This window comes from Tupaia chinensis, unplaced genomic scaffold, assembly GCF_000334495.1.
Source record: "Tupaia chinensis unplaced genomic scaffold, TupChi_1.0 Scaffold000567_1, whole genome shotgun sequence".
NCBI lineage: Eukaryota > Metazoa > Chordata > Mammalia > Scandentia > Tupaiidae > Tupaia > Tupaia belangeri.
Genome location: NW_006160080.1, coordinates 1,525,138 through 1,541,842, shown reverse-complemented (window position 1 = coordinate 1,541,842; position 16,705 = coordinate 1,525,138). Strand labels below are relative to the sequence as shown.

Genomic DNA, 16,705 nt, shown 5'->3' with positions numbered 1-16,705 from the left:
AAAAAAGAGTAAAAAAAAAAAACTTTATTAAAAAAAAGAGAGAGAGAGAAAGGGAAAGAACAAAAGAAAAAGAAAGAAAGAAAATACAAATCAAAACTACAACTATAATGATACCACTTCGTAGCCATACTATGATGGCTATAAAATTTTAAAAAGACAGACAATAACAAGTGTTCTGATGATGTGAAGAATGTGAAGAATTCTTATGCCAGTATTATACTGTCTTGATAATTACAGATTTGTAGTAAATTTTGAAATCAGGAAGTGTGAGTCCTCCTACTTTATTCCTTTCAAAGATTGTTTTTGGTTATTCCAATTTTCCTGTATTGTTAGTATGATGGTAAATTGGTAAAGCTGCTTTGGAAAATGATCAACAGATTCTCAAAATGTTCAATATACAGTTACTATAAATAACAAAGTTTTTTTAAAAAATAAGATTCTCTACAATGTGAAGAGGTTGCCAAAAGCAGCACTGGTAGTAAAAAGTCCTTGGAATATGTTCTCATATCCGACAGCTTGGCCCTGGTTCTGATCAGAAATTTGGTTCACTCATTTCTTCCATGTGCAAGAGATAGAAATGAGAGAAAAGCATCCCCAACAGGGTTCTCACACCATGATCCACACTCAATCTCCCCTGGCCAAGATAACAGGCAGGGGCTCATGCCTGGCCTGCTCAAGGAGGCCCTGGACAGAATTCAGGACCCTCGCCATAGGATGCAGCATCAAGGAACCACCTGGGAAGCAGAAAAGAGTCATCACCAGACGACCAAACCTGCAATCACCATAATCCTGGAGTTCCCAGACTCCAGACCTATGGTCCCCCAAACACCAATTTCCTGTTGTTTCCAGTTGTTCAAGATAGTAAAACTGCACATAAAAAGGCAGCTCTAAAAAAGAAAAAATAGCCTACATCTGGAATGAAATCAAGTGAACCACAATCATAGTTGCCTCATTAACAACAAATATTGTTGCTTGCATGTTCAGGGAAACTATGCTCTAAATTCCATCTTCCAGAAATACTCAGACAAGAAACAATTTCAAAGTTGAGGTGTGTCCTGTTGTGTTCAGGGAAGCTATGCTCTAAATTCCATCGTCTATACTCCCATGATACTCGGACAAGCACAGTGTGTTATTTGGCCACAGAATGACCAGAAACCACAGCAGAGGCACAAGAAATATGAGAAACCAAGAAAATATCTCTCCCCTAAGGGAAAAGAACAATCCTTCATCACCACAGACAGTACAGTAGAACTCGTGGAAATGTCTGATAAAGAATTCAGAATATTCATAGTGACAAAAATAAACGAGATACAAGAGCTGCGAGACGAGTTCCAGAAGGTGAAGAAGTTCTTGCATAATCTGAAAGAGGAAATACACACCATAAAAAAGAATGAAATGGACCTATTAGAGATGAAGGATGTCATTCAGGAAATCAAAACCTCCCTCAAAAGTATTAAAAGCATATAGTAAAGTTATACGTGATTCAATGTAATATAAGCAAGATTATGATAACAATAAATACATTTTTAAAAAAGTATTAAAAGTAGATTAGTCCATGTAGAAGATTGAATCTTGGATGTCGAAGGCAAAACCTCTTATCTACCAAAAAGCAACCAAAAAATAATAATAATAACCCCCCAAAATTAGAATGTTATATGAGAAATACTAGACACCATTAAGTGCCCAAGCATCTGGATAATCAGTATCCCAGAAGGTGAAGAAATTATTAAGGGCATTGATAATCTATTCCATAAAATCCTAGAAGAAAACTTTCCAAATCTAGAGAGGCATTCAAATATCCAGACCCAAGAAATACAAAGGACCCCTAATAGAATCAACTCAAGAAGATCTTCTCCAAGGTGCATCATAGCCAGATTGGCAAAGTCCACAGACAAAGATAATATACTAAAATTGGCAAGAGAGAAACGTCAGGTTACTTATAAAGGTTATCTCATCAGATACAATGCAAGGAAGGAAAGAATGGGAAAATACATTCAAATATATTCCAGCCCAGCATTGTAATCAGTAGAGATTGCAAAAGAGCAACTACAACCAGAGGATTCTCTTTGAAGGAAGAAAAATAGACTGATCTTTGCTAGCAGATGGTATATCACAGAATACTTGGTGGGCAGGGCTGAACTGAATAAATTGAGAAGGTTTATGTGTGACTTGTGTGCTGGGCGATTGCTTTTCAACAGTTTGAGTAGTTAATATGTATTTTCTCAAAAATATTTAAAACCATACTGTCTCTGTTGTTATAGAGCCACAAACAAAATTAAAACAAGTATTTCCAATGTTATCTTTAAAATTCAGTTTTTTGAAATTTTGAAAGTTGTTTAATAACTGTCAAGAACTATGGAGTATGAGCAAAAAAAATTTTATATGTAAAGTAAATGTTTGTGGAAAAAGTGTAAAAATAAGTAGATTATTTTTTTTAAATAGAGAGAGAGCTAGTATATGAAACAGAAATTCCACTCCTATGTATATACCCAAGAGAAAGGTAAACACATTAAAATGTGGACATAGATGTACATAGAAAATTATATACAACAGTTAAAAAGTTAAAATATCCCAAATGTCCAACTGATAATTGATAAAACAAAACATAGTATATCCATACAATGAGAGATTATTTGGTCATAAATGGAATGATGTACTAACACATGCTACAATATAGATAAAAAACCTTGACATTATGTTAAGAAGACAGTCATGAAAGACCACAGTTTGATTCCATCAAGTGATATTTAATGTCCAAAGCAGGCAAATCCACATAAACAGAAAGTAGGTTAGTGGTTCCCAAGGGCTAGGAGAAGAGCAGGAGGGAAGGGGGAATAATTGCTAAGGTATGGGGTTTCTCTTAGGGGTGATGAAATGAGCTGAAATTAGATACTACTGATGGTTATATGACACTATGAATATACTAAAAGCCTCTGAAAAAGCCTTTAAAGGATGGCTTTTATAGTATGCGAACTATATCTCAATAAAGTTTTCATTCAATAAATGCCCAGCCTGCCAAATCAAACCCTTGGAAGGCTGTGCACAGTGACCCATAAGTTTGGGGAGGGAGGGGTAAGAATCTATTATCCTACTAAATTTTTTAAATCTCACTAGGTTTTAAAAGGGAATAGGTTGGGGGCCAGACGATGTCAAGGCTAAACCACATGGAAAGGTACCAGGTTTGTGTCCAGAGACCTCCTTGAGTACACTGTGCATATGTGTGCCTATGATCCAGGGCTGGCTAAAGCTGGGGACAGACTGCAGTGTTAAGACCCTGCTGGGATGCACTCATGTGTGCTCTCTCACTCTCCCTGTCTCACTTAGAGAGAGAGAGAGAAGAGAAGGAAGAAAGGGAGGGAGGGAGGGATGAAGAAGGAAGGAAGAAAGGAAGGAAGGAAGGAAGGAAGGAAAGAAGGAAAGAAGGAAGGAAGACTTTGAAAGAAAGAAACTTTGAAAAAATGAAAAAACTTTGAAAGAAAGGGAACAAGTAGCTCTCACAGAAATAATACAATAAGGAAATCTATAAGGTCAGAGCTGTTTGTGCAGTTAAACTCATCCTTTAGAGAACTTGAAAAGTAAGTCTGATCTTGAGAACATCTCTTATTCCCAAGGGTTGACCTAGTTGTTAAGTTACAGAAAGAAATATTCATTTGGATAGACTCTTCTCAGTTCACCGCTCTACAAAAACACCCACTTTTCAAGATAAAACAAAGCTCTTACCATGACACTTTGCTCAACTGTACATCTCACAATGGAGGCTTTGAGAAGTCCTACAAAACCATTGCCCAGTGTTAGAAGGAAACTGAAAAGTTACCCAAACAACATATCAGAGCCTTAAAGAATGCTCTGGAATGTTTCTATTATTTCAGCTGTATTCCAGGAGGTGGTAACAGATGGTCATAAAGATACCCTGGATATAGAATAGTAGGCAAGTTTAAGACAGGTGAACTCAGCCAAGAAAGACATCTCTGGTAATCTCAAGTGCCATCATTGCAGCTAAAGAGTAAAAAGAGACACTTCTGGAATAGGAAATATCTGTCCATGCCGCAAAATGGAAATGACACAAATATGTATTCAACAAAAAATAAATGTGTCTCCAGTTCTATTCCCGGTTATATTGTTTCCTTCACCAGAGGCAACCATCATTAACCAGTTTTTTAAGTATCTTCCTGGAATTGTCTATATGTTCACAAACACACATATTCTTCACCATCCCTTTTCATTTATCTCAGATAGCGCTCCACATAGTACACGTACTTTATTATTTTTAACAGCTTTATAAAATTTCATGGTATGGGTGTTCCATAATTTCTTAACCATGGAATGAACTTGTATTATCAGTATTCAAAAAACTCATAGGAGGGAACCAGCAGTTAGCATAATGGCTATGTCACTGGACTCCCACGTAGTCGACCGCAGTTCGCGTCCCGGACCCGGTGGCTTAAAACTCACGCCGGGTGCATGTGTGTACGTGCCCAAGATCCCGAGAGGAGAATGGAAGAGAAGGGATTGCGGCATGACCATCCCCCCTGGGGGGTGATTTCTCTTTCTGTCTCTAATGTCTCTGTCTGTCTGGCAAGCACACACGCCCTATAGCAAAAATCTCCCAAAAAAAAAAAAAACCTCATAGGAAATCTGTACTTTGAGAAAACCACATGGATTTCAATTTTTTAATGCACCACAATAAACTTGTACTAACTTGTAACATGTCTTAACAGGATTTAATAATGAGGCACTAAGCAAAATAAGACATCAGTTTGAAAAGATCCCTAATAGAGCAACATGAATTTTGCTAAAATTGAACCAAGAGCTAACATCAAATTTCTGGTAAAGCTTGAGTGGAAAAATAATGCAATCACTGGTGCTTTACAAAAAGTTTATGGGGACAATGCCCCAAAGAAACCAGCAGTTTACAGATGGATAACTCATTTTAAGAAGGGATGAGATGATGCTGAAGATAACATGCTCAGTAGTATTCCATCCACGTCAATTTGGAATGAAAAAAATGCATCTCGTTAATGCCCTAATCAAACCAACAAGTAACAGCAGAAATAACCAACACCATAGACATTCCAACTGGTTCAGTTCACACAATTCTCATTGAAAAATTAAAATTGAGCAAGTTTTCTGCTTGATGGGTGCCAAAACTGTTGTGCCCAGATCAGCTGCAGAGAAGAATTGAGCTCTCTTTTTTTTTTTCCCCTAACTGCCAGAGAGTGTGTGCTCTCACCAGAGAGAGGCCAAGAGATGTGGGAAGGGGGGAGAGGGGAGCACTCCCCACTGAGGTGTGATCACACTGCAATCCCTTTGCCTCCATTTCTCCATCCTGTTGGGATTTTGAGCATACACACAAATGTGCCTAGCATGACTTTCAAGTTGCCGGGGCTGGGACTAAAACTGCAGTTGGCAATGTGGGATCCAATTCCCTTACCCAGCAGGCTATGGGGTTGGCCCAAGAGTACTGCTTTTGATGGGAGTTTTTAACAAGTGGGATCAAAATCCAGAAGCATTTTACGAAGACTTACAACAGCAAATGACACATGGGTTTAGCAGTGTGATCCTGAAGACAAAGCAATAGCTACCAAGAAGTGGAAGTGGTCCAGCCAAAGCAAAAGTAAAACTTCTGGTTTGATCCAGTTGACCTGAAACATGCTGGGCACATGTGCACATGCTCGCCCAAGATCCTGATGACCTGAACAGCTGGAGGAAGGGGATCGTGACATGACAAGACCCTGTCAAGGTTGCCTTTCCCTGTCTCCCTCCATCTCTCATGTACACACACATGCTCTCTGTCATGAATAAAAGAAACTTCTGTAAAAATCAAAAGTCGACTATTCAAGAGCAAAAGTTATAACTACTTTTCTAGGATGCTCAAGGCATTTTGCTCACTAACTTTCTAGAGGGTCAAAGAATGATAATATCTGCTTATTCTCAAAGTGTTTTGAGAAAGTTAGCTGAAACTTCAGCAGAAAAACGTCCAGAGAAGCTCCACCAGGGAGGTTTTTCTCCACTGAGACAAGGATCCTGCTCATTCCTCTCATCAAAGGACAATTCTGTGAGAGTTTCAATGAAAAATCATTAGGCGTCCACCTTATAGTCCTAATTTGGGTCTACTGACTTCTTTTCGTTTCTTAATCTTAAAAATTCTTCAAAAGGCATCCATTTTCTTCAGTTGATAATATTAAAAAAGACTACATTAACATTTTTAGATCCCCAGGACTCTCAGTTTTTTAGAGATGGACTAAGTGACTGGTATATTGCTTACAAAAGTGTCTTGAACTCAGTGGAGCTTCTGTTGAGAAATTCAGTTCATAGTTTTTTTAATTCCATTTTTCCACAAACTTTGTGAAATCCCTTCAAAGCAGAGAAAGGAAACCAGCTACCCATGGATGGACACTCGCCATAGGTGAATGTTGTTTAGCCATCACACAGTTTTGGTGCATGGACCTCAATGCATTTGGCCACTTAGGGCAGTGTGGAAAAAGCTGTCCATCAGCATCACTCTCCTCTGTTACAATAAGAAGGTGTCACTGGGGGATAGCTGTCCAGCCAGGGACAACATTTACCAGGACTGTTAGATTTGAGTGGAAGTGGTCAAAGTTCCTGGGCTGAAATGTTAAAGGCATGACTATGTCTCCTCATACAATCTCTGCCTCTTCCGCCAGATAGGTAAGGGTGTTCAGTGACTGGAGCAGGACAGTTGTGGTAGGGCCAGAGCTAAGGCTTTTTAAGGTCACCATGTAAACTTCAGAATGCAAAAGTGACATGGCTTTGGAAGAGGTCAGAGTGGAAGGAGGTAAATTCCCACACAGTCAGAATAGAAGAAACACCTTTTATTTATTTATTTTTTAAATCACCTTAGTTTGTTTTGATGAGAAAATGGAGGAAAGATTCTTGAAATTATGACTTCTCAGTGAGATTTTTCTTACAGGAATTTCAGTGACAAAAGATGCTTCATGGGCTGGCCTGTGGCCTGGTGGTTAAGGCAGCTGGATCCTACATGGCCTACCACATTGTCCAAGTCCTGAACTCAGCAGCATAAAAAACACTTTGGGAACATGTGCATATGTGCCTAAAATTCCAACAGGAGAAATGAAGAAGAGATTGAAGTGTGGCCATATGTCATGGAGGGTGCTTTCTCATCTCTCTCTCTCTCTCTCTCTCTCTCTCTCTCTCTGTCTCTGGCAAGCACACACACCCTGTAGCAAAAATTTTTTTAAAAAAGATGTTGCATATCATGCTGGGTAAAGTGTCTTTACAATCTAAATGATCTATAGTGATTAAATGTATAAATAATTAAAATTAATATATTAAAAATTTAAAAATTAAAAAAACGACAACAAATAAAACAAATAAATTTACAAAAATAAAAAAATGTTATCACTGGCTTCTTAAAGTTTCTTTCTTTCTTTCTTCCTCCCATGAGTGAGAGAAGACAGAGAGACAGGCACTTCCAAGAGGGTCTCCACACCATAATCCAACACCAGTACCAGCCAGCCCTAAGATCACAGGCATGCATGTGTGCCCAATGTACTCAAGGGGGTCTCCAGACAGAAACCCAGAACCTTCCCATGTGAGTCAGCCTCACAAAATGCTGTCACCACTGCATCACCATCTTTCTCTCTTCCTTGTGCATGTTTTTGAGTTATTTATTTAATTTTATTTATTATTATTTTTTTAATTTGACCAGGGGGCAGGGGAGAATGAAAAAGCAAGCCGCCAGGTCTGGGACTCGAACCACTGTTGGCCATGTGGGAGTCCAGCACTTCAACCATCACACCACCTGCTGGCATTCCCCTTGTGTATTTTTGTTGCTGCTCAAAGACAGCAGCTGTGTGGGTGTGATGGAGATGGCTCTGAGGTATGACTCGGCTGTTTCACATGGTGATCTCCCTGTTACACACAGCAATCATATCATATCTGCTTCTCCCTATGAAAACATACACCTTAGGTCAGATGCCAGAGTAGAGCAATGGCACAGTCTAGGCTCCTGTAAATCACACATTCACACTTTCTTTACGGTTGTAAAAGGTGAAGCCAATTGTCCCATTTTCCCAAAGTTGACCTTGTTTCTTTTTTATAGATTTACATTCTAAATCAGCTCTTTGTTCTTCTTCCCCATAGCGTGTTACCTATTTTCAAAATTTGAAGGCAGGAATGTCACCCAGTTCTAAACTATTCCCTTAAATCCTGCACAAAAAGTCTGTGGACCCTTCTTCCTTTGATTCTACAACCTTTGATTCTCTTTTCTGCTTCTTCCTTCCTATAAGCACCATCACTCCTATGTCACAGTCCTTCTCCTTTCTCTTCCTGTTCCTCTTCCATTCTTGCTTCTCTGCATCTTAGCTCCATCTCAGGCCACTGCGCTTCGGCAATTTAGCCTCATCCACTCTATTTGTCACAATGTTCTGAATCCCGTTTTTAAATCTGGGTTTATTTTGATCTTTCTCTTTCAACTCAAGGCCATGCCTTGCTTCAACTCACATCATCTTCGCCTCTTTTCTTTATCTTTCCTTATTCTTCTGTTGTTACAAAGAGGATGGCCCCATAAGGATTTGTCTTAAGTGATAAAGTCAGCAGAAGGAAGGGGCATGGGGGACTGGAAGGACAAGGACCCAGTGGAGCAGCAGATTAAGATGGCTTCCCCATGGCCATGCTCACATTCCCAAGTGCCTGAGCTAAGGGAAGTCCAGAACCTCTTAGGCAAAATGAAGAAGAGATAAGTGATCCCTGTGGTTTGGCAGAGAGCTGTGGCAACAGAAGCTGGCCGAGCCTTCTGAGCAGGCTATTTGGGAAAAGATGCTCAGTCTTACTAGGAATCGGGGATATGCAAATTCTTGCCTATCACAAAGGTAACAATTTAAAAACCAAACATTCATCAGAGTTGGCAAGGGTGTGTGGAAACACTGTCAAGCTAGCAATGGGGTAAATTGACAGGTTTTCTACAGCACAGTTTGGCAATATATCTATGCTTTGATGTCTATGGCCTTTTCCCCACACCTGCAATGTGTAGGATGTGGCCCCCAAAAAACAATTAACATGAAATCATTACACACCTCTGCCTTGTTTATAAGAGCTAAGTGCGGTTGTGAGAGATCCTGGCAAAGGGAGGCTCACTCTTTGGGGGTCTGGAGGAGAAGGATGGGGGAGGAACAAAAAGAGAAGCAGGGACCTAGCTGTGGTGGCACATGCTGGAAGACACCGCTACTTGGAAGGCTGTGGCCACAAGGAAGACATAGGTTCGGTTCCTGGACTACCCTGAAAGCCAGGCACAGTGGTGTGCCTCTGTAGTCCCACCTACTCCAGGGGCTGAGGCAGGAAAATTGCAATCTTGAGGCCAGCCTGGGTAATACAGTGAGACCTTGTCTATAAAAAGTAGGCACAGAGGCACACACCTGCAATCCCAGCTACTCAGGAAAATGCAGGGAAGATCGTCACACAGTGAAACTCTGTCCAAAGAAACAAACAAATGAACAAAAGCAAAACATACAAAAAACAAAAGTGTAAGAGAGAAGCAGATATGGAAAAAGAAGAGAAGAGGGAGCAGGAAGGAGCATGAGAGAAGAGGGGTGGGCAGAAGACAGACCGGAGAGAGACAAGAGCAAGAATGGAAGAAGGATAAAGGGGCTAATGGGTGAACTTGAGAGAAAAGCACAGGGAAGAGAAAGGGAACCGGAGAGAGGGAGAGAAGAAATGCCATCAATATGCAGCCAACTACAGTGCATGCCGATCACACAGGCATGAAGAGGAATGATGCCATTCTCTATTATAAAATGGAAAGATGGTTAAATGGAAAGAGCAGGATACAGAGCCTCAAGCATAGTGTGGCCCCATTTATCTAAAATGATCGGACAAGGCTAGCAAAGGGATTCCTATGTGTGCACCAGGGTTATACTCTACTTCATATGTTTCTAGTTTGTCAGAGTTTAATAATTAATTTCTAGCAATATGCAATGCACTAAAATTCTACATAATTTAGACAGAGTCTTCTACTTTCCTGTGAGAATTAACTATGATGGAAACAAATTGTGTAGATGCAATGATACCACCTGCTTTTATACTACAGAAATGTTCTATTCTTCATGTGATAAATGTAAACTGTTCATTAACATTTCACTTGTAGAAACCTGTACTGAAAAGACAATGGAATAGGTTATGACTACAGATGTCACCTGCCTGGCTATTGTTTGTCCAAATCATGCCAGGGCATTTATCAAACCAAGATACTTTTCTTCTTGAAATCATAATGTTATCATAGATGACAAAAGAAGCCATCTTCATTCAGGTTCTCCCTAAAGCAGTCCCTGAAACAGGAACTTGATGAAAGGTATTTTCTTTTTCTAGAGAGAGAGATTTTTGTTATAGGGCACAAGCACTCACCAGAGAGAGACAGAGAGATAGAAAGTGAGAAATCACCCCCCAAGGGGATGACCATGCCACAATCCCTTCTCTATTCTCTCAGGATTTGGGGCATGCACGTATGTACACATGCCCGGCATGAGTTTTAAGCCGCTGGGTCCAGGACTCGAACCATGGTCGACTATGTGGGAGTCTAGCTATGTAACTATTATGCCATCTGCTGGTCCTGATGACAGGTATTTTTTAGGGTGTGGATAAGGTAAGATTGGGAAGGAGGAAGGAAAGCCAAGAAAGGGTGCATTAATGAGTGGAGTACTACAACAGACAACTAGGGTTCAGTCCCTCTGCAAGCTTTCTGAGAAACTGTGTAAAAAGAATCACAAAATTGTTCACTGGGGTCAAGGGAGTCAGGAGCTTTATCTTTTGCCCCTGGGGTCATTAAATCCCTAGTACTTGTGGGCCATGAGAATCTGGGCCTCAGATGCCTATTGAGGTCTATGGCAAGCATGATGCTATTCAAATTATGTTCATTGTCTCAACAAAACCTTACAACTCCTTGGAATACTGGCCTTCTTTAACAAATTAGGAATCTGAAGTGCCAAAGATTCAGCCACTTGCAGAAAATCCAACAGTTAATAAGCAGCATGACTGGGCTCCAAATCCACTTTTGCCTCTTCCACTGTATGCTGTGATGTTACAAAGCCATGCTGTCGATTCTCAAGCACAGCTGGCATCCCCTTGCTCGGTCACACAGCCTAAAAAATGCATGCACATTTCCAGCCTCCCTCCTTGCAAAAGAAGGGTATCAAGGGCCAGCTCCCTGCCCAGTGGTAACACACTGCTCAAGAGAGGCTAGATCCAATGTGGCAACTATGGTCTAAATTCCTGGCACGGTCAGGCTGAAATACATGGGACACACACACAAGACCCCGAGATTCAAAGGGCTAGATGATGGAGTAATGAACTGCAGCATATCCAGACCCTCTCTCATTTTCTCTCACTCTCATGTGTGCACGCACACACACTCTATCTTGAATAAATAAAAAAAAATAAAAGAAAGGTATTGAGATACCTGCCCAGGCTGTTTTAATCTTTTTGTATCCACAGAAAAATCTTCTAGGTCATAATCCGCCAACCATATGAAATTTTTATAGCACCATCACCCGTGGCTGCTCCCACCCTAAATACCAGTTACTATGAAATTATGCCAGAATGTGGATCAAAGCATAAGGGGAAATTCAAGGCAAATTTTTGTCTGATGAACTCATGGCAGAGAATCAAATTTCATAGAGGGTTCCAGATTCTAGTATATTAAAAAACAATCTATAACTTTACTGTGAAGAGAGTACTTTATTAAAACAAATAAAACACGCTGAGCTCTGCCCGGACACAGAGGTCATGCTGATGTGTGAGCCAAGGAGAGTCTTTCCTTGCTTCAGTCCAAAAGATAATAATCTGCAAATCACTAGCATCTGAGGCTGGCTTGATTTAAAATGCACATAGATATAGAAAAAGTCCCAGGGAAATCACTGTATTCAAACCTTGCTTGCAAAAGTCAGTGGAAAGGCCCTTGCTGCTCCCTAAATTACACTTGGGATGGTGATGTATCCTATCACCTTTGTAAAAACAAAGGCATGTCTCTCATCTTCCGTCCCTTAGATTCCCTAGAAGGACATCTCCTGCTTTGTAGGAAGCCAGGGAAGCAGACAGGCCCCTCTGACCTCCCACTTCCAGCCCAGCTGTATGGCTAGTGGCTCAAGAAAGCCTTATTCCAGGGCCAGGTGGTAACACAATAGTAACACAACTGGACCTGTGTAAGAATGGTCCTAGGTTCACATCCAGGAACCTCCCTGAGCATGCAGGGGGTGTGTACCTGAGAGCCAGGCCAGCTAAGACTGGGAGTAGATCACAGCGTGAGTACTCCATTGGAGTGCCTGGTGTGTGTGTGTGTGTGTATGTATATGTATGTATATGTATGTATATGTATGTATGTCTCTTTCTGTCTTTCCAAAGAAGTCAACTTTGTTTTTAATCATTTTTGGGGGGGAGAGGTTTTTGCTATAAGGCCTGTGTGCTTGCCAGAAAGAGACAGAGAGACAGAAAGCAAGAACTCACGCCCCCAGGGGGGATAGTCATGCCGCAATCCCTTCTCCTCCATTCTTCTCTCAGGATCTTGGCACGCGCACACACCTGCCCGGTGTGAGTTTAAGCCACTGGGTCCAGGACTCAAATCACAGTCAGCCGCATAGGAGTCCAGTGACATAGCCATTATACCAACTGCTGGTCCTGAAATCAACTTTTTAAAAAGTCCTGTTCTCACAAGCCCCAGACCAGTCCACCAGAAAAGGCACTTGCCCTAGACACCTCCACCAACCACCTAGCCATCAGTCAGATTCAGAGTCCCGTCACTGCCCCCCCACCCCAAGCATTCAACCCCACAGGACACAGGATCTCCTCCACAAGGCCAGAATACAGACATTTCTGCCAGGCGCTGATCACCAAGATCTTTGGCAGAAGAACCCAAACAAGTGTCTAAGGAAATGATAGACAGCAAGCTTATTTACAATTTACCACAATGCAGAGAATGAGGCCTTGGCCCCACATTCAGTGGGCTGTTCGGGGCCAAAGTATCTTTATCCTCTTGATAGAGAACTTCATAATTCTTGATCCATAGCCAGTGTGGGCCAGGCTCCAGACGCATATGCTATGTGTCTGTCTGGAACTGCTTTCCCTCCCAAGAATCCCACAGCCACGTGAAAGCCGTCATGGGATGGGCCACTGCCAGCTCTGCTCTTTCTCTACTCTCACGAAGGCCTCTGTGGCAGACACGCATCCGCTGGCTCTGACAGGAAAGAGCAGGGCTCGGGGCAAAGGGACACTTCACCTGGCACACTGGGCTGGAAGACTTTATTCAGATCCAAGGAGGAGGCTCTGGAATGGGTTTTCTGTGGCCGCGGTGGCGGGGTGGGAGGGTCCTCGCCCCTTTTCATGGCCTCTTCTATGGAAGTGCTAGAGTAAGATCTGCAGCAAAACAAGGGCGGGTCAGCATTTTTAGAGCAAAGCTTTACTCTCCGAAGTTAGCTGGAAACAGAAAATACCCCCAAATTCAAAGTGTCGGCAAAGTACTGGGGCACCGAAGGAGCCAGGAATTCTCTTACCCCTGGGGTGCCACTATATGGAAACTGTCCAACCTCCACCAGGCATGCGGTCGTCCTGACCTCTTTTCTCTTATTATACTTTAGGCCTACATCTGCCCTCCCAAGAAAAGCTCTGTGTAAATTCAAATCAGTTTCTGCTGGAATTGTTAAGAAGCACAAGTAAACCCTTTGGCTTAGGTACTTCCATGCTTTACTAGCAGGACTTCTGGTGTGAACTGACTGCAGAACTTTTCTCCCATTTACTTACAAATGTGATGACAGACACAGAATTGGGACGGGGAAGCTAAGGGTAAGAATCAAATGTTCGAGGGAATATGATACAAATGAAATTCAGGACAGGAAAACAGGTTGAGGGTTCCAGCTTATCTTGCCCTAAGAAATACAGGTTCTTGGAAATTTTCACAGCAAAAGTCTCCTTTTAACCTTCTTCTTCAACCTGTAGCAAGGCATGGCTAACTAGGCAACTTCAAAGACTGTAATACCAATAATGAACATTTTTTTAAAAAGAGTTCAGCTTGACAAAGGTCATATACCTAGAAAGTTACATAGGTCCAGTCCAAACTCCAGTCTCTCCCTGATTCTAAATTCCCTTTCTAATATGTTCTCACACTGCCTATGAGCCAGGGAAGAAATCCTTTGGTGATACCACGTAAGATATTTATTAGAGACCTACTTATTTTTCAATTCTGCACATTGGTCTATTGCTTAGAAATGGGTTTAAAGATGTGTTCCCAGGCCAGTCAGGTGGTTAAGGCAACTGGATCCCACATGGCCAACTGTATGGTTCAAGTCCCAGTCCTGGTGGCTTGAAAAACATGCTAGCATGTATGCATGCACACCCACAGTCCCTAGAGCAGGGTGGAGGAGAAGGGATTGTGGCATGGCCATCCCTCTGTAGGGTGCTTTTCACTTTCTCTCTCTTGTGTCTCTCTCTTTCTCTGTCTCTCTCTGGGGAGCACTTATGCCCTATAGCAAATTAAAACAAAAACAAAAACAAAAAGATGACCATGAAAAGGATCTATAAAATGGGTGTGGACAGCTGTTCTATCCGGCTCCTTCACTAAGTTCATGTCAAAACAGATGACCTTTGAGTGCAGAGATACATGTATGCATGCACACCCACAGTCCCTAGAGCAGGGTGGAGGAGAAGGGATTGTGGCATGGCCATCCCTCTGTAGGGTGCTTTTCACTTTCTCTCTCTTGTGTCTCTCTCTTTCTCTGTCTCTCTCTGGGGAGCACTTATGCCCTATAGCAAATTAAAACAAAAACAAAAACAAAAAGATGACCATGAAAAGGATCTATAAAATGGGTGTGGACAGCTGTTCTATCCGGCTCCTTCACTAAGTTCATGTCAAAACAGATGACCTTTGAGTGCAGAGATATGTGCTGGAGAAAAATGATGCTTGGAAAACTGTTCTTCATATTTAGCTCTTAGAATAACTCCTAGGAAATTGGAATCTATCAGTTACTATTAGGTTCCTTTGGTTCTTGGCAAAACTGTTCTTGACAGGGCGAGTTTTATTTTCCTGAATAAATTTTTCAAAGTTCTTTTATGGTAGTTGAGGGTTTTGTCCATCTTGCAAGAGTGTGGTCTTTAATGAAGCCACCATAATGGCATGTGGCATACTCTCGGGTGGTCCCTGTATTGCCACTGGCAAGACGGGCAAGGCAAAGGCAGGCCAGAACTAGCAGGGAAGACTGCTCAAACACTCTCAGCAACAATCAAAAGGGATTAATATGAAGGACAGCGACTTTTTAAAATGAGAACTCTTGACTGGAAAAGGAAATCAGAGCCCCTAGATAGAAAGTGAAAGAGCTTTCGATGCCACAAACAGCTTTGGTGACACTTTCACTCAAGAAAGAAAGAATAGCACATGTGTATAAATCATGTGTGTGTGCATGCAGGTGTGCATGCATGCACACGCAAAGACAGTTTAAGCACACTGTCACATACAGGTGAGTGAGCATTCCTGATTTGAAAATCCAAAATCTGAAATGCTCCAAACTCTGAAACTTTCTGAGTATCATCATGACGCCACAAGTGGAAAGCTCCACACCTCATGTGATGGGTCACAGTCAAAATGCTGCAACACAAAAATATTGTAACAGATTACCTTCAGGCTGTTTATAAAGCATATATGAAACATAGATGAATTTCATGCTTACACTTGGGTCTCATCCTAAGTCTATGCAAGCATGTTATATGCATGCAAATAATCCCAAATCTGAAACACTCCGGTTCCAAGCATTTCAGATAAGGGATATTCAGCCTGTACTCCCACATCCCAAAGCTAATACAGATTAATGTGTAGATCCATTCATCCTTCAAAGGCAAAACAAAAAAAAAAAGGAGGGGCAAGGGTATGACCAAATGTGACCATAGAAAGAATGACTACATCTTTTCTTCTTACCAAACTGAATTACTCTATTTATTGTTTTTAAAAATATGAATATAGATATCAGTACCTACTATAAATAAGGAAGCAAAATCCCAATTTGTAAAATGCAGATGCAAATGATAAACTAAAGGAGCAACTCTTTGATTTACAAAGAGATATAATTTCCTTTAATGTCAGTATTTGAAATATATAAAACATGGTCAGATGGTATAATGGTTATATCGCTGGACTCCCATGTAGTCGGATCACAGTTTGAGTCTCAGACCCAGCAGCTCGAAACTCACACCAGGCACGTGTGTGTATGTGTGTGTGCTCAAATCCCAGAAGGAGAATGGAGGAAAAGGGATTGTGGCATGGCCATCTCCCTGGGGGACGATTTCTTGCTTTCAGTCTCTCTGTCTCTCTCTGAGTAAAAATCTCCCTTTCTAAAAAGAAAAAAAAAAAAAAGACATTGTCAGACTTAAATTCACTTTTTCAGGAATGCGTCTAGTAACCAAAGGAGGGAAAAAGTCACTAAGAGCCCAAGTGAAACTTCGCAAACACACGCACAGTATTCTATCTTACATGCAGCTTTACTGGCGAAATGCAGTCCCAGTACTGTTCCCCTCCCAGGGGCACTCATTCATTCTGTGTGTTTCTGTAGTCATCTTCCACTCCACTGAGGCTGCTTTCAACCACAGCTCTGCCTTACTGGCTGTCCCTCCTCTACAAGCCTCTTAACGATTTAAAAAATTTGAACCCTTGAGTAAGGAGCTAAAATAGGCGATAAAACAAACACACAAATGAAAA

General features: G+C 41.4%; 1 protein-coding gene across 16 annotated transcripts in view; it reads right to left on the bottom strand.

Annotated features, from left to right (window-relative positions):
* The window catches only part of REPS2 (RALBP1 associated Eps domain containing 2), a 183,111-nt gene that overhangs the window by 58,976 nt on the left and 107,430 nt on the right, over window positions 1–16,705 (bottom strand). For 10 of the 16 annotated variants that reach the window (XM_006157965.3, XM_014591378.2, XM_027775465.1 and 7 more), the window contains one exon: window positions 13,244–13,380. The exons of the other annotated variants lie outside the window; for them this stretch is intronic. In XM_006157965.3, coding sequence (XP_006158027.1) covers window positions 13,244–13,380 — 137 coding nt within the window. The remainder of the gene's footprint in view (window positions 1–13,243; window positions 13,381–16,705) is intronic. 16 annotated transcript variants of the gene reach the window in all.